Source organism: Rhinopithecus bieti, unplaced genomic scaffold (genome assembly GCF_001698545.2).
Source record: "Rhinopithecus bieti isolate Rb0 unplaced genomic scaffold, ASM169854v2 scaffold_2574, whole genome shotgun sequence".
Lineage (NCBI taxonomy): Eukaryota > Metazoa > Chordata > Mammalia > Primates > Cercopithecidae > Rhinopithecus > Rhinopithecus bieti.
Genome location: NW_016804493.1, coordinates 7668905 through 7693944, shown reverse-complemented (window position 1 = coordinate 7693944; position 25040 = coordinate 7668905). Strand labels below are relative to the sequence as shown.

General features: G+C 40.9%; 1 protein-coding gene across 1 annotated transcript in view; it reads right to left on the bottom strand.

The window, feature by feature from the left end:
* Positions 1–25040, bottom strand: part of PTPN14 (protein tyrosine phosphatase non-receptor type 14) — a 209516-nt gene that overhangs the window by 60038 nt on the left and 124438 nt on the right. Inside the window, exon 5 of the mRNA XM_017868794.1 lies at positions 1211–1308. Coding sequence (XP_017724283.1) covers positions 1211–1308 — 98 coding nt within the window. The remainder of the gene's footprint in view (positions 1–1210; positions 1309–25040) is intronic.

Genomic DNA, 25040 nt, shown 5'->3' with positions numbered 1-25040 from the left:
CAGAAATCGTTAAGTTGTTAATACTTCAGAATGAAAGAGGTCAGGAGAAGGGTTGCCTCTTCAGACATTTAGATCTGAGATGATTCAATTCAGTCCAATGTCTGGGATGGGAAGCCAGTTCACACCTTCTAAAACAACAGTCCATGCAGCAAGGACCCAGCTGCTGGCTGGCTCACACTTGCAGAGAACCTGGTTTTCAAGAAAATGACTAAAAGGAAAAGTTTCTTTTCAAAAACTAGATTATCATCTTCTTGTTTTAAAAAAAAATTTTTTTTTAATTTTTACTTTTTGAGACAGAGTCTAGCTTTGTCACCTAGGCTGGAGTGTGGCGGTGTGATCTCAGCTCACTGTAACCTCCACCTCCCAGGTTCAAGCGATTCTCGTGCTCCAGCCTCCTGAGTAGCTGGGATTACAGGCGTGTGTCACCATGCTTGGCTAATTTTTGTATTTTTATTAGAGACAAGGTTTTACCATGTTGGCCAGGCTGGTCTCGAACTCCTGACCTCCAGTGATTTGCCCACCTCAACCTCCCAAAGTGCTGGGATTACAGGCGTGAGCCACCACACCAGCCTATCTTGCTTTCAATATGACCGAAGGTGGTTAAGCCACCACTCAATAAACCATAATGTATAAAATATACATATAAAGTTCCACACATAACAATTTAGAGAAGGCAAAAGAGAGCTATGTAATATAAACCTATATGGGATGGGTTGAAAGATAAACTCAGTCCAGTACACATTTGTTGTTTCATGTTACAATCATGGATTTTAAATTTATCTTTTTAACGGCATTAGAATACATTATACCATAATGTTTAAAGCTATCACACTCCAAGAAGTTGTGATAGTAACACCTTTGCAGCATCAAGCCACAGAATATGACCACATTGTGCCTTGGAATAATTCTGAGAAAATGCTCCACAAACCCTGAAATGTAGCCTTAATTAAAGGCAGAATAAAAGCTGCTATTTCCTCAAATAAAACTGTAATTATACAAGCATGAGCAGTTTGCAAACAGCTTTGAGAGATCTACCACCCGGCCACCAAAATCACTAACTTTGCATTTTCACGTTAAGATAACTTGAAATAAAAAGGGAGCATTACTAAGGGATCATTTAAGTAAATCTAACTTCTCACTCTGAGAGGACGGTAACACCATGATCAAACAGCAAATGGAATTTCACATGCTGCTCATAACTATGTCTTACCTTGCACAGCTAGGCCGGCTAGCCGGATCACCTGGTCCAATGTACATCGTAATCGCCCTTCAAGCACATCTTTTTTGACTTGCAGATAATACTGATATCTGTTCATGGGAATAGAGGAACAAACAACCTTAAAAACACATACTTGGAATATATTCCCACAACATAGATGCCTCTAGATGTAAAACCTTGTGTACACAGCAGGATATGCCCGTGATGCAGATAAAGGCCATTTCTATAAAAGATGGAAAGTGACCTCTGCCTGTGTTTATCTTTGTTTGATGTAGCAGGTGCCACATCCTGTTCATTCTGAGCTTCAGAGGATTCTCATCACATCACTTATTTGCAGGCCAGCAGGATAAACTACTGATAAGGACCAGGTCTTCATAACAGAGTCCAAGAATGAAAATGCTTTTGCACACCTGGAGATCGACGACAACACAACTGCCAAAGTTACATTCAACAGTGTGCATTCCTGAGTGCATTCTAGAAACACATCACCTTTCAAACTCAAAAGTTTGGTAAGGCAGATCACAAAGAGGCCACATAATTTGTAATTCCACTAAAAAATGATATACAGTTTTGACCTTACACATCTGTGAATCAGAAAAATCTAATCTGATGCAACTTTCCAAACTGAAGTAAATTCTCAAACCAGCACAGTACAGATGGACAGAATCATGCCCAAACACATCAAGTCTCAGACTAGACAAATGCCCTCAGGAGCTAACACAGTGTACTGTTTCCCTACCGATAAAACAGCACTCTTAGAATTACTTAAAACATTTAGAAAACTTCTCACTCAAGACGTTTATTTCCCAGGACTCCACTTCCTTTGACCATACTCTCAACACATAGTCACAACTACAACAATCACACTTTTCTAGCATTAATTCCTGGTAAATGCTAACAACACTTTTGCTCCTGGTAACTATAACTCTGTATTTTAACTTCATTTTGGCATCTCAATCAAGGGAACCCAGAAGTGAACCAAAGCCCAACTTTCCTGGAGAGAGGCAATCGGCACTGAGAGCTAATTACTGCTGGCACTCCCATGATGATGTCGTAGGTATCATTAGACATAAGCCAATCCAATGCCTGTTTGAGGGAAGGAACTGGGCTCTGTGCACACTCCAGTAGAGTCCCACACTTCTTCTCTCCTCTTGGGTGTACTGAACAGAATAAAGACAACCACGCCACTCTTTGGTGAGAAAAACCTATACTCAAATCAGAAGGGCAAACACTGGGACTTTCTTAAAAATCCTTTTTAGTCAAACCTAATTATGGGCTAGAAAAAAATCACAAAGCAAAACAAAAAGCAAAATCTCAAGGTAGGAAAGAATGGTAAATTTCACCAATTCCTACTAATTATAAAATGTTTGAATCTCATCCTCATGCCACTCATTCCTTCTCATCTTTCTGGAGTGGTTTTGACTTATTTGCTGCTCTCCAAGCCAGGAAGCCAAACAGATATTTTAACCCATAGCTATCATGCACTTTCTATGGGCGTGAGTCTGCTAGATGCTGAGGAGTATCTTAGAGAGTGCTAAAACAGTCTCTGCCTTACAAGGATGCATATATCTTTTTGACCACTGTGACCATATTTTTTTCTGGTGTACTATCTAAGGGTTCAGTGATTAAGAACCAAGGAGTAAAACGTCTGAAAAGGTGTTATCCTGGCATTATCTGCTAGAGGTAGAGCTTTGTTACCTGTCACCTTGGAGGTGAAAATCATCAGCTAAGATAATTTATTAGAGAATACCTTTGGAAGTAGATCAGTAACCAATTAATCTGCCACCAAAACAATAGCTCTAGTTTTTAAAAATCTGCTGCTTCCAACTTTCATCTACAGCTATCACTTCTATCATTTGTAAGCAAGTTCTGTTACAGATCCATTCTATCCTAGGAAACAGTGAGTCACAATCCACTAGCAAGGAACACCAGGAACATTTCTAATCATGTAGGTTGGACGTAGGATTTTGCTGGAATATAAAAATAAGGAGCTGAAGAAAGCAGGGCTCTCTCCTGGAAGCCATCCAAACTAGGAGAGAATCTAAACAGCAGCAATGATATGGTGCTATTACCACGAGATTGTGGGTATTACTATGTAAGACTGCAGAAATGAGAATGAAATTCAAACCACTTTGGAAATTGTTTGGCTGGTACAATTTTGCACAAAAGGCAGTTTTATAAAATATTATAATTCTATCAAACATAGTGACTAAATTTGACAACAGGAGTTGAAATTCTATTTCTAGAATGCCTGCTCTTTGCTTATTTCTCATTAGCGATTCAATTATAACAGTAGTAAAATATAACAGTGAATTCTATTTTGGAAACATGCAATTTCATGGAAGTATACTCCACCCTGTCACAGTTTTGGGTGGAGAGGAAAAGGAAAAAAAAACAAAAAAAAAAACAATTTTCATGCCAGGAAAGTAAGTATTTGCCAATTTTCCAAAGAGATCCTCTTTGAAAATCCAAGCTCACAAGGAAAACTTTTTAATATTTTTCATATTCAGAGACCTGGAAATAGTCCATCTGACTCTTGAGGCCCAATGAATGGTTTTAGGTTAGGATTCCGCTCTTCCTCTAAGAACTAGTGAACATAATTATGCTTCTCGAATAAAGGTAAACTTTTATATTTTAAATTTTAAATTTTGTTTTAAAGATTAACTTTTATTAAATATAGATTTCTCGGGGTAAAATTAAAAAGGTGTCCTAATAATAAGTGTTATTACACATGACTACTGGGAACGAACATGCTATGATCTAGTCTCTGGGGGCCTCATCTATCTGGAATCTCCCCATCCGATGGTAAGAAAATAAGTGACTTTTCCAAGTTACTTCCTCCCCTAGGAGTTTGAAAAATTCAGTTTGAAAAAATGCCCTATTGGGTCAAATCAACAGAGCCTTCAGTACTTTTGACAGCAGTATCAAAGGACTCCTTCCAAATTATACCCCAAAAAAATTTTTTCAACATTTTGGATGTAATTTCTAAAACCTTTTTTTTTTTTTTTTTTTTTTTTTTTTTGAGACGTAGTCTCACTCTGTTGCCCAGGCTGGAGTGCAGTGGCCGGATCTCAGCTCACTGCAAGCTCCGCCTCCTGGGTTCATGCCATTCTCCCGCCTCAGCCTCCGGAGCAGCTGGGACTACAGGCACCCACCACACGCCCGGCTAGTTTTTTGTATTTTTAGTAGAGACGGGGTTTCACCGTATTAGCCAGGATGGTCTTGATCTCCTGACCTCGTGATCCGCCCGCCTCGGCCTCCCAAAGTGCTGGGATTACAGGCGTGAGCCACCACGCCCGGCCAAATTGCTAAAATCTTTATGCTCTCTTTTAAATTCATGTATGAGGAATTTATCTCAGCACGTCTGCCACTGTGTTTTACTTGCAGTTCTGTTCATTCTTCTCAGAGTGAGCAGGTCTTGTGGTATTCTGAAAGACATGGGCCGTATTACCACAGAACTACAAATAAGGCACCGGGAACTCAGAGGCCGGGTACGTATCGCTTTTAAAATATTTCCCCCACCCCTCCCCACAGTGAAATCTTCATTCCAGGTCCAGTTCAACAGATGTGCCCCAAACAGGAGACAGCCACATAAAATGGTTAAAGCCTTGAGATCTGATTTTGGTCATACTACCACCCCAGAATGCAACACGCTCAGCGTAAGTCACAGGATTGTGAAGATAGAGCAGGGCCCTTGCCACGGTTCCAGATGTCTGCTGCCTTCCCAACAGGGTCATGCCCACCTACCTCGTTACTCCTGGGACTAGCTTTGGGGCCAATGAAATGAGAATAGAAGTGGGAAGTAATTGTTGCTCCCAAGCAAAAGTGTCCTGAGCCAGTGACCGGTTCTCTGCCTCTGCTTCCCTTTGCTCTGAGACCTGCAGTGAGCAGGGAGGGCAGGTTGCTCAGTGAGCCTGAGCCCTGGGCAAAGATGGCTGGGAGCAGAGCTTCAGACAACCCACAGTGGACCTGCCAGGTGGGCAGCAAAAAAACCTTTGTTTGTGAAAGCCAAAGAGGCTTGGGGGTCATACATCACTGCGGCATGATGGAGCCTAAGCTATTTAACAAGGGAAGGACTTTTAAAATCCCAGTCCAATCCTTTCATTTTTTAGAGAAGGCAGCTGTGGTAAGGGAGGACAATGACTTGTCCAAGGTAATACTGCTTCCTTAAAGACAAGGCCAGAACCAGATCTGATCATGAACAACCACAGTGGTGAAGGCAGGATCTGATCCCTGCCCATTCTGGGCAAGCTACCAATTTCACTGAAGTCTAAAAATAAAAGCGAAGGCCGGGCGCAGTGGCTCAAGCCTGTAATCCCAGCACTTTGGGAGGCCGAAGCGGGTGGACCACAAGGTCAGGAGTTCCAGACCAGCCTGGCCAAGATGGTGAAACCCCGTCTCTACTAAAAATACAAAAATTAGCTGGGCGCAGTAGCATGCACCTGTATTCCCAGCTACTCAGGAGGCTGAGGCAGGAGAATCGCTTGAACCTGGGAGGCAGAGGCTGCAGTGAGCCGAGATCGTGCCACTGCACTCTAGCCTGGGTGACAAAGCGAGACTCCATCTAAAAAATTAATAAATAAAAAAAAATAAAAGCGAAAATAAAACACCACTACCCGGTGATTTTTATGATGCTTCTAAGGAAGGGCTTCCATCACCAAGCTTTTCCCCAACCCCACTTAGACAGTCTGTGCTACAGCGTATGAGGCAAATGTTGAAATGAGAAACTTTTCCATAAAATCCTATTACAGGACATGTTTCATACTCTAGCCAATGGTTATTCAGATCTGTTTTTTCTCCTGGCAGCAGCCTCTGGGATGTTTCACTTTTCTCCCCCAGAGATAGAAGGAAGGGAAAGAAGACTGAGTTATACATTTTAACTACTTGTTAACTTTCGAAGAAGGATAGAGGGATAGAAGTAAAACCTACAGACCAGAGTTTCTGATTGTAGGCTCCTCCCTGGAAGGAGCGGCTGTGTCCAACAGCAGGTACAAACTGGGCCCTCTGTGTATATATTTCTAAATGCAGATTTTTAAAAAGTAAAATGCAAGTCATCATCAGTGTCACACACAAGTCTTTACTCATTTGCACTGAGTAGCTTCTATACTATGGATCATAAAAAATGTTATCCAAATTTAACAGCACATATCAGCATTCTTTCATTACTCCTTCTGCCCCTACAGCTCAGGGAGGTCTGAGCGAGAAAGAAAATTTTCTTTTCTAGTTTGAAAAACAGGTTAGTGAGAGCATTCTGTAAGCTGTAACTACCAACCTGCAGAGTCACTATCATCACACACAGCTCCCGGTCTGCTCTTCCCTCCTCTAGAGTTCAAATTTAGTTAGACCAACGTATCTCTCCCCATAGGCATGGTCAGGAGGGATGTGACAATTTGGAGAGGGGGGCCATCCTTAAATTCCTCACTTTTTGAAGCCTTTCCATAAAACTACTGGAGTGGAGGACCAGACCAGGACCAGAAAGACAAATTGTCCTGTCACTGTTATCAAGAGCAGGGTAAGACTTAAAATGTGCTTTTCTCACTAGAAAACTTCCTTCATAACTAGTAATATCAGAGGAATCTTGCTAGAATTTACTGGAACCCATTTCTCTGAAGTGCAGCATGTACCAAAGTGCCAGACAGCATTGCTTTCTGGCTGATGTGATATTCTGCAAATGGAAACAAACAGAAACGTTTCTCTACTATAAAAGACAAAAAAGAGGGAACTGAGGACAAGTAGTCCTAGAGTCCCGGGGTACAGGAGAGCAAAGGGGAATAATTTTAAATCTTAGATTGACAGAGATACCCACAGGAGGGAACCAGCACATTCCACCCATTCCAGTGGGTGTTCACAGCTGTAAATCCAGATAAAGGACAGGGTGGCCCATGCTCTTCTCAGTCTGCCAGGACCAGATAAATACTACGTATGCAGGCATGTAACCAGATAAACCTGAATGCCTCCCTCCCTCCATCTCTCTATCCTCAAAACTCTTGAGAAGAATTTCAGTTTATGACTATTAAAGTCTAATAATGTGTTTGGTACCTGACCCATGCAATATCTAAAAGCTTCTACATTTAATAACTGTTCAAGCTGACAGTCAATTAAAAGTCTGCACTGTCTAACAAACTACAAAGCGAACACTCCTGCGACTATGCAAAACTGAAATAACCCCAAAGGGAAGGGGAAAACACAAACAAAAGGAAAAGCTAAAACTAAAACTCTAGCAAGGATACCCTTAAAAGGGAAAGTTTTTCTTCTAGCCTTTTCGTACTACAAGCTAATACGTGTACATGCATGAGAAGAAAACCATGTGCATATACCCAAATACAGACAAGATTTTCTTGGCAAACATTCAAGTCTAGAAGTTTTCAACATTCAGTGATCAATAAATACCCTATTTTGCCAGAGACACCCAACTTCTTAATAAGATTCCTTCAGTTTCAACAAGCTGAAGGATTGTAATTATTTCCTAAAAAGGATAATATTTGTTTAAATGCATACAAAGACACACAGGCCTTAACTAGTGAAAAACGGCCAATGATAGCAAGGTGTTGCAAAAGAGAAAGACATGTCACGACCTGATCCTTGCTTTCTGCTCTTGAACTCTTGCATTAATTATAACAAATTACAGGGAATCCAAGTACTGTTTATAAGTATAATAAATTCCCTAATAGTAGCCTATCATCTAATCAGGGGTTCTGTTTAGAAAAGAAAAACTCATTTCTGAAATACATCATAGAGGGAGAGAGAATACCCGACATCACTTCTTTCTGTCCTATCCTATGCTATTGGGTACAGATTTCTTTACAGCAATCAATCCATAGGATTTAAAAGGGCCCGACATGGTTCCCTGCTGAGGGCTATGATGCCCTGAACTAGGAAAACATGCCAACAGAAGTAGAAATACTCAGCCTCAAAAGAAAACACTGTGCTAAAGTGTTTGATGTTAAAATGAAATGAGTCTGTTTTGATCTGTCTTAAAAATCTCCAATGACTTGGGAAAGTTCTGCAGTTCCTTAAAAAGTTAAACATAGAATTATCACATGATTCAGCAATTATGCTCCTCGGTATATAGCCATACAAACTGAGAGCACATGTTCACACAAAAACTGATACGTGAATGGTAATGTTATTCACAATAGCCAAAAAGAGGAAACAACCCCAAAGTCCAACACCTGATGAATGGATAAACAAAATGTGGTCTCTCCAAACAGTGGAATATTATTCAGCCACAAAAAGAGTGATGTATTGATACATGCTGTAACATGGATGAACTTTGAGGCGTTATGCTAAGTAAAAGGTGCCAGACACAAAGAGTCACATCTTGTGTGATTCCATTCATAAGAAATGTCCAGAATAGGCAAATTCATAGAGACAGAAAATAGATGAATGGTTGCCAGAGGCTGAGGGAAGAGGAGGCTGAGGAATGCCTGCTAACATTTTGAAATTAGACAGTGACAGTGGCTGCACAACTTTGTTAAAACACTAAAAGTCACTAAATTGTATACTTTAAAGTGGTTAAAATGATGGATTTACTCAGGACCATAAGACAGGGTGAGAAGAAAAAAAAAAATGGTGAATTGATGTTATGTGGATTTTAGCTCAAAAAAAAAAAAAAAAACACCCAATGATCCTAATCAGGAAAAACTCCAAAGTCCTGACACAGCACACCAGGCTCTTCATGATCCAGTCAAAACTATTTTTTTTTTCCAACTTCATGTCTCACCACACACCCCATACCTGAGCTGTCATAAGTGTGTGGTGCCCCCCAATAGTTGCCATGTTCTTTTCTGCCTCCTCGCCATTTCCCTGGTCTAATCACCCTTGCCTATCCTCCTGCATTCGCCCAATCACCTGTCCATGCTCCAAGGCTCGGATGAAATGTATCTCCTCTCCAAAAGCTTCCCAAACCCTCTTAGCAAGTTAGTGAATCCTTTCACATCCTCCACTATACTTCCCCCCCAGGTCTCTCCTGCACTGGCACCAGCACCTCCCCAACTCCGTTGTGATCAGTACCCGGCACTAAGTAGATGCTCAATAAACATTTCTGAGTAGATGAAATACTGACAGAGAGACAAAGACAGAAGAAAGGAGGGAGAAAGGGAGGAATATTAATTACCTCCTAGTAAAGTTATTAGATGTTATTTCTACAATATGAAAGAGCGCCTAAAAATTCTAGAAATGGAACTCATCACACATCAAGCAGGAAGTCTTGGGAAACTTGTCTTTATGCAAAGAGCAAAACTACTCCTTCAGTGTGAAATGTTTATTTTTAAATGACTTAAACTGATCTCTGAGCTACCATGCAAAAAAGAAAGAACTCAAGGATGAATCACAGTCAGAGACCAACAGCATTAAACCAGGTGGACAAAAAGGAGCACAGATCAGGGAACATCAATGCTCCATGCTAATCAGCCAACCAAAATCACTCCTCTAAATTGCAGCTGTCAACTACGGAGCCTCGTCCCTCTTACACTAGCGATAAATATGTCTTGACTCATCAGCTCAAAATACACATCTGCCTGCCCTGAAAATCGTGTGTTCATAATATTACCTACAACTCACTGTGGGAAAAGGGAGCTTAAATTGTATCTGGAAGCTGGGTGAGTCAATTGCCCAAAGATTTGTCTTCTTGGTAAACAGCCAGGTTCCCGGCTAAGGATTCTGCATAACATCCTTGAAGCTTTGGTGAGCTACCAGGTGGAAGTACAGTGCTGTTATTACTGATATGCCTGGTGTGAAGGATAAAATACATAAAAATCAACAAATGAAAGGCAAGAAGATCATCTCTGGAATGGGCACGAGTTCTTCCCTAGAATCCCTAATTAAAGGTAGTCCCTACCTTTTCACAGGTAAGCAACTGCTAAAAGGTGTCAGTTCCCTGTCGATGAAGTCCCAGAAATGAGTAGGAAATACTATGTGCTTAATAAATGTTTGATGAACGAATGAGGCAATGGAAGTAAATCCTCAATTCTATGTCTCTCGAGACTATGACAAAAATGGAAAGAATAGAATTTCCTGCCAAAAGCAGAGGCTCATGTCTGTCATCTCAGCACTTTGGGAGGCTGAGGTGAGGAGAGCGCTTCAGTCCAGGCCAGTCTGGGCAACATGGCAAACCACCCCCCCCCCCAAAAAAAAAAAAAAAAAGGAAAGGGAAGGGGGAAGGGAGGGAGTGAGGGAGGGAGACAGGAAGGGGAAGGAAGGACAGCCAAACTAGCTGGGTGTGGTGGCATGCACCTACAGTCCCAGCTGCTCAGGAGGTGGAGGTGGGAGGATCAATTGAGCCCAGGAGTTTGGAGGTTGTGGTGAGTTGTGATCGCACTACTGCACTCCAAGCTGAGCAACAGAATGAGACTGTTTTCCCGCAACACCCCTGCAAAAACGAAAGATAAAGAAAAAGAAATTCCCAGCCCATGTTAAGTCATATGGCTAGGCACTTTACCAGTGACCACAGATTGTGTATGGATGGGAGTGCCATCTATATTCCTGACTCCAGCATCTCTGTCATTGTTAACCATGAGCCCACTTTCCAAGTTTTGTCCCTAAGAGCCAGCCAAGCCTAACTTTAAACTTTGGTTGATGCTTTGTTTACTGGCCAGTCTAAATTTTGAAAATTTCTAATTGCTGGCTTCCAGGCTTTAGTGCTTCATCACTGCAGGTGCCCCTACTCACCCCATGCTCTCTTAGTCACTGAAGGCTTATTTTCTCATAGTCACAGCTTAAAAATATCTGAGTACCTGTCAGGCGTGGCTCATGCCTGTAATCCCAGCACTTTGGGAGGCCGAGGTGGGTGGATCATTTGAGGTCAGGGGTTCAAGACCAGCTTGGCCAACATGGTGAAACCCCGTCTCTACTAAAAGTATAAAAATTAGCCAGGCATGGTGGCTCATGCCTGTAATCCCAGCTACTGGGGAGGCTGAGGCAGGAAAATCACTTGAACCTGGGAGGCAGAGGTTGTAGTGAGCAGAGATCGCGTCACTGCACTCCAGCCTGGGTGACACAGTGTTACTCAGTTTCAAAACAAAACAGTTACAACAAAAAATCAGAGTACCAGTCAGACACGGTGGTTCATGCCTATAATCCCAGCACTTTGGGAGGCTGAGGCGAGTGGATCACGAGATCAGGAGTTCAAGACAAGCCTGGACAAGATGGTGAAACCCTGTCTCTACAAAAAATACAAAAAGTAGCTGGGTGTTATGGTGGGAGCCTGTCATCCCAGCTACTCGAGAGGCTGAGGCAGAGAACTGCTTGAATTTGGGAGGTGGAGGTTGCAGTGAGCTGAGATTGTACCACTGTACTCCAGCCTGGGCAACAGAGTGAGACTCTGTATTTAAAAAAAAAAAAAAAAAAAAAATCAGAGTACCACACAAGTAACCCATATTAAAAGAATATCTGAAAACAGACATAAAAAAACAAACACAATAGCTGGATGGAATGTTTATCAGAAACAGCAAAATAGGGGCTATCTGCTCAGAAGTCAGCAATATGAGAGATACTTCAGAGATCCTGCTGGATGACTTTAATTTCCATAGCATGGACCTGTGGTGAGACAAATGAGTGAGACACCCCACTACTCTTTCTTTTCTTTCTTTCTTTTTCTTTCTTTCTTTCCTTCCTTCCTTTTTCTTTTTTCTTTGCTTTCTCTTTTCTTTCCCTCTCTCTTTCTCTCTCTCTTTCTTTTTTTTGAGACAGAGTCTTGCTCTGTCGCCCAGGCTGGAGTGCAATGGCACAATCTTGGCTCACTGCAACTTCTGCCTCCCATTCTGCCTCAGCCTCCCAAGTAGATGGGACTAAAGGTGTGTGCCACCACACCCAGCTATTTTTTTTTTTTTCTATTTTTAGTAGAGATGGGGTTTTGCCACGCTGGCAAAGCTGGTCTCGAACTCCTGACCTCAGATGATCTGCCTGCCTTGGCCTTCCAAAGTGCTGGGATTACAGGTGTGAGACATCGCACCCGGCCTGCCCACCCCATGTTCCATGTGGCCACTATGATCCGTGTTCAACCTCTCCCCAATCATAGCAATTCGATATTATAGATTTTATGCATTTGTAATGATAACATGCCTATCCATCTCTATTTTTTTTTAAGTAGAGACAGGGGTTATGCCATGTTGACCGGATGGTCTTGAACTCCTAGTCTCAAGTGATCCACCTGCCTTGGCCTCCCAAAGTGCTTGGATTACAGGCATGGGCCACCAGGTCCATCCCATTCATCTCTATTTAGCACCCTACTAGCCCAGAAGTACCTTGAAGGTGGAAACCATCTCTCTCTATTCTGTAATTCACAGACTCAGTAGATGATCCTAGACTTGGTAGTTGCACAAAAAGCATTATGATCATTTACTGACTCAGAGACACCCAGTGGGTAAAAAATAATGCTTTTTGGAAGTTAGCCACCCAAATAGTTGGCATAGAACAACAATGGACTCAGCAGAAAGAAAAAAAAACAAAATCACCTATACTCTAGGCATTACATAATACAAAGAGCCTTTCCCCAGTCAACAAATTGGAAAAACTCATTCTGCCCTCTGTGTTCCCATTGATTTTGTAACTCTAACATGGTACTGATCAAACAACTCAGTTAATTACGTGCGTCTATTTTTGCCTCCTTTGCTGTTTTACAAAACTGCCCTGTTCATGTTTGTATTTCCCCCCCTCATACTACCTTACTATGTATTTACATTAAAGCAGGATATTATTATTATGTCCACATATTTAAAAGATGGTCAATTACATACTGGCTGAAAGAAACTTTGGCCGGGCGCGGTGGCTCAAGCCTGTAATCCCAGCACTTTGGGAGGCCGAGACGGGCGGATCACGAGGTCAGGAGATCGAGACCATCCTGGCTAACACGGTGAAACCCCGTCTCTACTAAAGAATACAAAAAACTAGCCGGGCGAGGTGGCGGGCGCCTGTAGTCCCAGCTACTCGGGAGGTTGAGGCAGGAGAATGGTGGAAACCCGGGAGGCGGAGCTTGTAGTGAGCTGAGATCCGGCCACTGCACTCCAGCCTGGGCGTCAGAGCGAGACTCCGTCTCAAAAAAAAAAAGAAACTTTACGTTGTTCCTAGTGTACTATGAAAAAAATAATAAAAACACACCACATGTCTATCAAAAGCTTTGGAAGAATTGAATTCTCCACAATTGGAATTTTTATCAATTTCTCTAGATATTAAGAAATCAGAGCCTTCAAATAGTTATTAACAATGACAGTGCTTTGCATTTGTGGAGCTGTTTTCCAAGAACCGTCATGTATAATATTTCCTGTCATTTCATATTTGCAACAACCCTGCAAGACAGCCACGAGTCCTGTTTATCCATGGGGAAATGGAGGCGCCCAGGGGGTAGGTGACTTGCCAAGTCTTCTGATTTTATAGTCAAGTGCTCTTCTATTACAATATTATGCCTGTGTAGTAGGTTAGTCTATAGTTTCTACAAGCCTGGAGAATAAATCTCAAAAAAAAAAAAAAAGGAAGAAGAGAAAAAAACTACAGAAGGCTATAAACAGATCACAACATGAATCCATTGACAATATAATGATTTTTTAATGTTGGAAATGAATGAATGATTTTCTTTTGCAGAATCTTCAAAGCAGCTGAAGACCTCAAATGTGGCAACAACTGCCAAAGATAAAATACCAAATCAGCAAACATCTCACTGCCCAAGAATCTAGTATCTTGCTATGCTGTGATTTCTGCCAAAATCATGCTTGATATTTTCAAGCATGGAAATATCTCTCTACAATTCTTCCTTTCAAGCTCTTCTTGAGACTCTAGGATTAAAGGAGGAGATACTTCATTTGTTAAATGCAATTTAAAAATCATTTTGAACATCCTTTCTTCTTTTAGAGTTTTACTTTTCTAACTGCCTCAGTTTCTGCAAGGCCATCTTTTGTAACTCTTGACACATAGTAAACTTTAAGTTAGAAACTGTAACTTCCCAGAGAAAAAAAACGATGGCCAAAGTGACAAGTGACTACACATAAATAGAAGGAAACCCTTTGTTTAGGACATGGGTGGGGGATGGGGGACTGCCAAGCAGAGAACTGTAATTCCCAAATCAGAGAAATTCTTTCATTTCATGAAAGAAGGCTGCTATAAACACATTCCTCCTTTTCATCCTAGACTTAAGAACTTAAAACTCTCTCATTAGAAACCAGAATAGGAGCACATTAAATGTCTCTTTAGGGACCAAAAATTCAGGGGCATGAAGCCCAGGGAGGATGCCAGTTTGGGGCAGTCAGTGGCTGTACGGGGCACACCCTGTGGGTATCAGACCATATTCAAAGGAGAGCACTATCCAGAAAAGAAGTACTAAGTAGGTATTCAAATTCTCTCTTTAAAAACAAAAATAAAATAAAATAATCTCAGCAGGCTTTTCCAAAAAAAAAAAAAAAAATTACAGGCTGGGCGTGGTGGCTCACGCCTATAATCCCAGCACTTTGAGGGACTGAGGCAGGCAGATCACAAGGTCAAGAGATTGAGACCATTCTGGCCAACATGGTGAAACTCCGTCTCTACTAAAAATACAAAAATTAGCCAGGCATGGTGGTGCACGCCTGTAGTCCCAGCTACTCGGGAGGCCGAGATAGAAGAATCGCTTGAACTAGGGAGTCAGAGTTGCAGTGAGCCAAGATTGTGCCACTGCACTACAGCTTGGTGACAGAGCAGGTCTCCGTCTCAAAAAAAAAAAAAAAAAAATTATGATTGCAGAAAATATATGGCCTCCTATAATCTGTTAATATGTTCATAAAACCAGCACAAAATCTATTGGATAGAAATCATTATAAAAGCTGTCAGATTCTATTAATATTAGTATAATGATTTCTTATCTTTTTATAGAACTTTTATTTAAAAAGTAAACCTACTTAGTTTACTCGTAAAATATTAGAAGTGTACACACACATATATTCCATTATTTATTTATTCATCCATTTGACAAAAGCTTAATGAGCACCCACTACATGCCAGGAGTTATTCTAGGCACTAGGGATATCACAGTGAACGAAACAAACCCATGCTCATGGAGCTCACAGTCTAGTGGGGAAGACAAGCAAAAATCAAGTAAATAAACAATAGGTCCAATGAGAGAAAAGCAGGCAAGAGACACAGAGAGTAACAAGGTAGGAGGTGGTCAAGAAAGGTTTCTCTGATAAAGCAAACTCTGAACAAAGATCGGAAAAAAAAAATGAGGAACTAGCACTGTGGATATTTGGGGGATGGAGGCTTTCGCTTCAAACAAAGGGAATGGCAAGTAGAAAGGCTTTCAGGAGAGCTAGTGTGGTGCATTCATGAATGGTCAAGAGGTCAGTGTAGCAAAGAGTGAGCAAGAGGATGAATCGTTGGGCTGACAGAAAAGGCAGGAAGTGGTACAAACCACAAAAGGCCTCGCAGGGCACAGTAAGGGTTCTGACTCCTCTAAGATGGCAAACCAGTGGAAGGTACTGAGCAAAGGAGCTGCATAAACGGATACCCATTTAACAAGATGGTACTGGCTGCTTTGTAGACACTGGACTGTGAGGGGCAAGGGTGGAAGTGGAGATGCCAGTCAGAAACAAATGACAGCAGACTGGATTAGAGAGGTAGCAGTGCACGCAGAAGGAAGTAGTCAGAATCTAGACATATTTTGAAGGCTGGATGTGGTGTATGGGAGAAAGAATCCTGAGCAACTAAACGAAACCTTTCAGATAAAGACTTCTCACTTTTTGAAAACGGACAGACAAAATAGATTTGGGGGAAATGGATTTGACGGTCTTTTAAAAATTATAACCTCCTAATCTTTCATTAAAACCTACACGGTTCAAAATAGTCATCAAACCACGTCAGTCAAACATTTGATCCAATCGTTTTAAAAAAGGAAGTATCTTTGATATAATAATGGATTCTCCCTTTTCCTTTTTATCATCTTCTTCCTCTTCCCTGTCCCTCAAATCCTCTGCCTCCTATTTTTGTAAAAGAACTATCTTTATAGAATGAAGTCCACACATATTTCCATCTGATTTCTATTATTTGAATTTTGAGTCCAGATTAAGAATGGCAAAGAGACCATGTAGTAAATGTGCAGTGAATAAGTGGACAGGTGGTAGGAATCGGGAAATGAAACACTGCTCTCGCCCAGGGTTTAGCAAAATCTCTGGAAGGCCCAAGTAAAGGGTATTTCCTTTCTTCCCACTTGAGTCCTATTATCAAATCACTATACTTTAAAACACCATCATTTTAGTAACATTAAAATGGTCTTTGCAGTGTAACTTTATCAAAAGGCATGCACTAAAAAGATTGGGGAGAAAAAATAAGTTAGTGCAATTAATAATATAGTTACTAAGTCATGCGTTTCTGCCATTTAAAGTTTCTTGTTTCTATGAAAACTCATCTAGAGCCACCACCGACTTCACACTGGTAAACTAAGTCCAGTACATTTTCCTCACAGAATGAAATCCCAAGTATTGCCTCACTTTTTCATGTTAGCCCGTTCCGTATAACTGTCATCAATTCTTAAAGGCATGACCATGCTTATAGACAGGATGATTTCCTCATAAAAGTCATGATCACAGATTTAAGTCTAAAGAAGAATATGATCATAAGTATATGCAAATAAGAATAAACATAATGGACTCCTTTATAGTTTACCACCCAGAAACAGATATGTTCACATGACCATCTTCTATATGTTTATCATCTTCTCAGTGAAGGAGGTCTGTAATAATATTACATGAAAACAAGCTATTATTTAGGAATTAAAATACATTGTTTCACAATTGTTTGAGAGAATACAATTTGATAGCTGATTTTGATGATTCAGATAACTAGAGTACTATATGCTTTTATAATTCTTAATTTGAACTCTGTGAAAACATTGACAGAGTCATAAACTACTACAAAAATTTGAAAAAAGGTGACCTTCAGGAGATCGAAGACTTCATCTGTTTTGTTCAGTGCTGTATTACCAGTAGCCAGAAGTTTCTTCGCATACAACAGATGCTCATTAAATATTTATTGTTTTATCCCCCAAATAGTCTTCAAGTAAATACTTACTGAATGCATGCACGAACAATGAATGAAAAATCCTTGATACTTTGCCCAAAATGGGCTGTCCAAGCCAACTAGAATATTAATTATGTAAAATTGTGTTAAGTCACACTACTCACTTCATGCTAAGGATGAATATATGGTATTTGACAAAATAATTTTAGCAAGTACTAAAGTAGATACATTTTTTCAAAACATAGGGTTTTATAAGAAGAAAAAAATGAATTCATTTTATAATGAACACATTGGGAACTCTAGATTTAGAAAATATTTTTCCTTAATGACCTCATCAGATTAAAATTCTAGAGAAGAAATTGCATGACTTAGTTTCAAGATACAGAAGGAGATTTCATCCTGTGAATGTGTGACCCAACAGTAACAGGGAAACCTTGAACTTTAAAAAATTCTTTAGCGGAAATATCAATCCAGGGCTATCTGTGCTACAATTATTTGCTTCTTACTACATTCTAGGTATCCTTGAGGATTCTGCACTGCAATTTTCCTCTCCACTTACATAATTTCCTCGGCTCGGAATGTTCTCCCTTCACACTTTCCACTCATCCATCAGTGAGCCCTTGATACTGATGGGAGCTACCTCTGGGTATTTGGGGGAGAAAACAGGCTTATAGCCCCTGGTCCAGGCTGTTTTCCTGCCTAACAATGCTGACTCACCACAGGGACATCTCTCGTCACGGTTAATTTTATGTGTTAATTTGGCTAGGCCATCATATCCATATATTTGGTCAAATATTTTTCTAGATGTTTCTGTGAAGGTATTTTTTGATGAGATTAACACATTTAAATCAGTAGACTTTGAGTAAAGCAGAATGCTTGTCACAATGTGAGTGGGCCTCATCCAATCAGTTGAAGGTCTTACACAGAAAAGATGGACCACCCAGAAGCAAGACTTTGGACCTGAACTGCAAATCTTCCCTGGGTCTCCAGTCTGCTGGCCTGCCCTGCAGATTTTGCATTTGTCAAATCTCCCCATTTACATGAGCCAATTCCTTACAATAAGTTTCTCTCCCTATTTACATACACATCTCATTAGTTCTGTTTCTCTGGAGATCACTGAATAATGCCCACCTCCAAAGCTCCTCCTTAGCATTCCACCCATGAAAGGTACCTCCAGCTGGCATCCAACACATACTACTTATATGTTGCTCAAATATTTTTATGTGACCATCTAATCTACCCAAATAGATTGAAAATCCCATTCAGGACAGGGCTGACATTTTGTGTCACTCTGTATATTGCAGAATGCCTTATACTTAGGAAAGAATTAACCTGTTGAATGAATGCCCAGAGGTGAGTCTGGAAGGCAAAGGAGGCTTCTAAGGCAAGAAGGAAAGAGGAAAAGGGAGATACTTCAACTACTGCAAAGAGGAGAGGAAGAAGTGAGAAACGCAGGGTGTCCAGAGACACTGAATGGCACAGACAAGTAAAATAGGGCTATGCAAGGAAGCAGAAGACAAAAAGGAATATAGAGGCTTGCCATGATTCAAATGCCTCTGAATGTTTGTCGTTATCTTCTAAGCAATAGTAAGACATTATATATTTTTGACAAAGGAAGGAAAACGATGAAAGCAATCCTTTAGAAAGATGCTTTAGAGTTGGTATGTACACCACATTATATAAATGGGTGGTACAGATGCTAATTAGGAGGTCAAATAATAATGATGATAGTGTTAGGTACTACAAAGTGTGCTTTTCTGTTTATTAACCAGTGTAATCTTCACAAGAGCTTCTTTCATTCATGGAGAAACTGAGTCTTAAGAAGGATAAATAACTCACCTGAGGTCACACACAGAGTGAATGGCAGAGCAGAATTCAAATCCAAGTCTGTCTGACTCTAAAGCCTGTGCTCTTTACCATCTCATTGTATTTAAGTCTGGAGGTGAGAAGACATAAATTGGGGGCAGAGTGGGCTAGAATGGATTTAACTGGAAAGGCACAGGACATAGTGGTAAATGTGTGGATTCTGGAGCTACACTGTGTAGGCTTGGATCACAGCTCTGTCATGTACTCAAACCATGTGGGCAAGTTACTCAACCTCTCTGTGCCTTAGTTTCCTATTCTGTGAAATCAGAATAACAGTACTAACTCAAAAAGTGGTTACGAGGGCTAAATCAGTTAATACGGATGAAGAGCTCAAGCCTGTAATCCCAGCACTTTGGGAGGCCGAGACGGGCGGATCACGAGGTCAGGAGATCGAGACCATCCTGGCTAACACTGTGAAACCTCGTCTCTACTAAAAAATACAAAAAACTAGCCGGGCGAGGTGGCGGGCGCCTGTAGTCCCAGCTACGGGAGGCTGAGGCAGAAGAATGGCGTAAACCCGGGAGGCGGAGTTTGCAGTGAGCTGAGATCCGGCCACTGCACTCCAGCCCCGGCGACGGAGCGAGACTCCGTCTCAAAAAAAAAAAAAAAAGAATTGTGCTTGGCCATAAACGCTCATGAAATATCAGGAGTCATCATTACTGCTAATATTAAGAAAGATCAGCCAAGCACAGTGGCTCACGCCTATAATCCCAGCACTTTGGGAGGCCAAGGGAGAAGGATTGCTTGAGTCCAGGAGTTCAAGACCAACCTGAGCAATACAGTGAGACCTTGTCTCTACAAAAAAAGTTTTTAAAAAATTAGCCAGGCATGGTGGCACATGCCTGTAGTCCCAGCTACACCCAGGATGAGGTAGGAGGATCTCCTGGGCTAGGAACTATGGTCCAGGAGGGTGCAGTGAGCTATGATTGCAACATTGCACTAAGGCCTGGATGAAAGAACAAGACCCTGTCTCAAGGAAAAAAAAAAAAAAAAAAGATCAATAGGATTTGCAACTGAATAAATGCCAGGACACTTGCTTTTATGATTACTGATATCCCTTGAGGGCCTCAAACATAAAAGGTACTTACATTTGCATAATGAACAACAAATTGAATACAGAAAGAAAGAAAGAAAAAAGATCAAGTATTTAAGATTTCTCAGCCTTACAATTTGCTTTTCATTTTGCTGGCAGTAATACAATTTTTGGAAAACTATTGATTTAAACTAGCATATGCAAATTCAGCAGAAATAAGTACATTCATCAGTGCCTGTGTGAGACTGTCCATAAGACAGGTACTAGAAATGTTCACAGCAACACTGTTCCATTCTTAATAGCTCCTAAATGTAAACAATTCAAATGTCCTTTGTAGAATGGGTAAATTGTAATGTATGTCTTCCTTTGATGGAATATTATGCAGCAATGAAAATGAATGATCTCTATACACAACAATATAGATGACTCACAAAATGTTGATCAATGAAGTAAGACATCAAAGAGCATATACTGTATTACTCTACCTAAAAAGTTCTTTGTTTTTTTTTTTTTTTAAAGAAAAGCAAAACTAATATATGGTATTAGAATTCAGGATAATGGTTATCCTGATCCACAGACACTGAGAGGGAGCACAAAGACAGATTCTGAGTGGCTGGTGATGCTCTGATTCTTGATGTAGGGACTGACTGCATGGGTGTGTTCACTTTACAAAGATTCATGGAGCTGCACGCTTTTTTTTCTTTTTTCTTTTTTTTTTTTTGAGATGGAGTCTCACTCTGTCGCCCAGGCTGGAGTGCAGTGGCGCGATCTTGGTTCACTGCAAGCTCCACCTCCTTAGTTCACACCAGTCTCCTGCCTCAGCCTCCCGAGTAGCTGGGACTACAGGCGCCTGCCACCACTCCCGGCTAATTTTTTTTTTGTATTTTTAGTAGAGACAGGGTTTCACTGTGTTAGCCAGGATGGTCTTGATCTCCTGACCTCATGATCCACCCACCTCGGTCTCCCAAAGTGCTGGGATTACAGGCGTGAGCCACCACGCCCGGCCTCACTTTCCATTTTTGCACTTCTCTGTGCATATGTTATATTTCACCAAAAAGCCTCTCTTAAAAAGTGACTACTAACACAAAGACAACAATTTGACTCCAAGTATGGAAATGTCTACTAAGCAGAGGAGGAGCCTGAAGGAACTGTCGGGGTCTAGTGTAACAAATGACATTGGGGGGAGAGGGAGGTCAGGTGACAGATTTTCAATTTGTGACAGTGAAAGAATCTTGAAGCTACTTATAGAAAAATGGGATATTTAACTGAGGATTTAAAGTCAAGAGAAGACAGCAAGTAAGTAAGAGTTCATCACTGTCTACCGTTCTGGTTCCTACAAAGATTGAGCTGAGTATTGTGGGTAGAGATGATTGACAAATAGTTGTCATCACCACTCTGAGGATGCTGAAACAAGAATGTAACAACAATCAGAGGGGCCATAAATATACGCTTAAGAAAAACGCTGTATTTGGCTTATACATCCAGTTCCCAGCACACAGCAGATATTTAGTACATAAATGAATGAATGACTGTCCTCTGTCACCAAGAAATCAAGAATAAGATGTGGGTAAATGGTACAAAATTAGGCCACGTTTGTCAAAAATTACGTCTAGGGCTGGGCGTGGTAGCTCATGCCTGTAGTCCTAGCACTTTGGGAGGCTGAGATGGGAGCTTCACGTGAGCCCAGGAATTTAGGGCTACAGTGAACTGTGATTGTGCCACAGCACTCCAGCCTGGGCTACAGAGTAAGACCCTGTCTCAAAAAAACCCAAAAAATTACTTCTAAAGGCTAAAAATAATTAACCTCTATTGCACAGCAAATATAGAGAAAAATTTAGAAGACAGACAGGGTTCCAGGAAATTGGAGACTGGAAGATGAAAATAAGCAGGTCAGAGATGAGATAAGGTGAAGGTCACCAAAAGCCAAGGAAGGAGAGGATTCTGAGGAGAGGGCTCTCCATGTCTAATGTTGTCTAGAAGTGAGAAAAGTCCTCTGGCTCAGGGCTGGCAGTGTCCTCTGGTAACTTTCAAGAGACAAATATAAGCAAAATCGATGATGGACATGCTTTTTCACGGACTCAAGAAGGAACAGATAAAAACTGATGAAAGCAATGGGTAGGTTAACAGAAAGCAAATTAAAAAAAAAGAAAAGAAAAGGCATCCAATGGTAATAGAGATATTAAATAGCAATTAGGAAGTATAAAATTATGAAATACTTTGTGGTTAATTTTTAATATAGAAAAAACAAAGTGTGGTTGGAAATCAAAAGCAAGGAATCTATGAGAAGCAGATATTAAAGATATTTGAAAATTACATGAAATTGGAGTCACCCCAGAAAAAGTGTTGAGGACCCAGAGAAAAGGTGGAAGAACCGAGAGTGGAATAGGGAGTCGGTCTTGGGGCTGCACACAGGGTAGGGGAGGGAAGCCATGGCTAAACATGTTTAGTGGAGGATGTGGCACAGGATGCCACTCAAAAAGCACATTCCTGGGCTTCTTTGCCCTGGTCAATAATCATGTGACTACAAGACTGGTTTCTTGAAAGAAGGATTCAATTTGATGATTTGAAACGCGCTTATCCTTACAAAATTCTGTTTCTTAAGTGAAAGCCACAAGAGGAGAATCTGTACAATGTCCATGTGAATTTGTATTGGGCTACATTCAAAGCCATCCTGGGCTGCATATGGCCCGTGGGCTGCGGGTTGGACAAGCTTGATCTGGACAATTAAAAATATAGGAGTACTTCATTCCCATGATCGAAAGTGAAACTGATTCCCTTCACCTACTTTAATGCTCTCTAATCAATTATTTATATGTTGGGCCAGAGTGAAAAGGAGTAAAATGGTTCAGTCCTGTAGTGTGTGTGTGTGTGTGTGTGTGTGTGTTGAGATAAAATGTAAGTATAACAGAGCAACAGGCAAGAATATCTGTAATTCAACTCACCATTCTTCAGATGTTCAAAGCTTTAAATGAATTTCTAATCATATTCTAGTTATAATTATACTATAATTATACAATGTCCTAAATTAGAAAATAATCATTTTAACCCAGAAAGGAAAAAAGCCTGCTTTAGAGTATAATGGTTAAATAGTTCATGACACCCTTTTAAAAAAAAGTATTCAGTGAACTGGGTGTAAAGAATACAGATTTTCGGCCGGGCGCGGTGGCTCAAGCCTGTAATCCCAGCACTTTGGGAGGCCGAGACGGGCGGATCACGAGGTCAGAAGATCGAGACCATCCTGGCTAATACGGTGAAACCCCGTCTCTACCAAAAAATACAAAAAAAAAACTAGCCGGGCGACGAGGCGGGCGCCTGTAGTCCCAGCTACTCGGGAGGCTGAGGCAGGAGAATGGCGTAAACCCGGGAGGCGGAGCTTGCAGTGAGCTGAGATCCGGCCACTGCACTCCAGCCTGGGTGACAGAGCGAGACTCCTTCTCAAAAAAAAAAAAAAAAAGAATACAGATTTTCAAATTAACAAGGAAAAAACAAACAATCCCATTAAAAAGTGGGCAAAGGACACGAACACACACTTTTCAAAAGAAGACATACATGCGGCCAACAAGCATAAGAAAAAATGCTCATCACCACTAATCATTACAGAAATGCAAATCAAAACCACCATGAGGTATATACCACCTTACATCAGTCAGAATGGCTAGTAATTAAAAGTCTAAAAATAACTGAGAAAGGGGAATGCTTATACACTGCTGGTGGGAATGCAAATTAGCCATGGTAAATCAGCCATGGCAGAAAGCAGTTTGGCGATTTCTCAAAGAACTTAAGGCAGAATTTCCATTTGGCCCAGTCATCCCATTATGGGTTATATACCCAAAGGAATATAAATCATTCTATTATAAAGACACATGCACATGTATGTTCATTGCAGCACCATTCACAATAGCAAAGATGTGGAATCAACCTAAATGTCCATCAGTGGTAGACTGGATAAAGAAAATGTGTTACATATACACCATGGAATACTATGCAGCCACAAAAAATAACAAGATCATGTCCTCTGCAGCAACATGGATGCAGGTGAAGGTCATTATCCTAAGTGCGCTAACATAGGAACAGAAAACCAAACACTACATGTTCTCACTTTTAAGTGGGAGCTAAACATTTAGTATACATGGACACAAAGAAGGGAATAACAAACACCAGGGCCTACTTGAGGATGGAGGGTGAGAGGAGGGTAAGGACTGAAAAACTACCTATCAGGTGCTATGCTTATTGCATGAGTGATGAAATAATCTGTACACTAAACTCCCATGACACACAATTTACCTATATAACAAACCCACACAGAACCCCCGGATCTAAAATAAAGTTTAAAAAAAAATACAGTTTTCTTTTACCTGGCATTTTCCAACTTGTGGTGGATAAAATATTTTCAAAACATATTTTTAAAAATAAGTGTGAAAATTTTGGTTAAAGACTATTAGGGCTGGGTGCAGTGGCTCATGCCTATAATCCCAGCACTTTGGGAGGCTGAGGCAGGCAGATCACCTGAGGCCAGGAGTTTGAGACCAGCCTGGCCAAGATGGTGAAACCCCTACTCTATTAAAACTACAAAAATTAGTCAGGCATGGTGGTGGGCACCTCTAATCTCAGCTACTGGGGAGGCGGAGGCAGGAGAATCGCTTGAACCTGGGAGACAAAGGTTGCAGTGAGCCGAGATCGCACCACTGCACTCCAGCCTGGGCGACAGAGCAAGACTCCATCTCAAAAAGAAAAAAAGTTTGTCAGAATATTAGATATCAGGATAATGCTTTCAAGTACTCTTAACAAGAGTCAGCACATCATAAAATCATGGGTGTGTTTCCATGTATGCAAATTCAACACACAAAATCTCTCAATGTATATAAGGAAGTAGCAGCAGATGTCTGGAAAATTAAGACAACTGCTATCTAGAACCAAGCCTCTCCGCATTTTTTTTTTTTTTTTTTT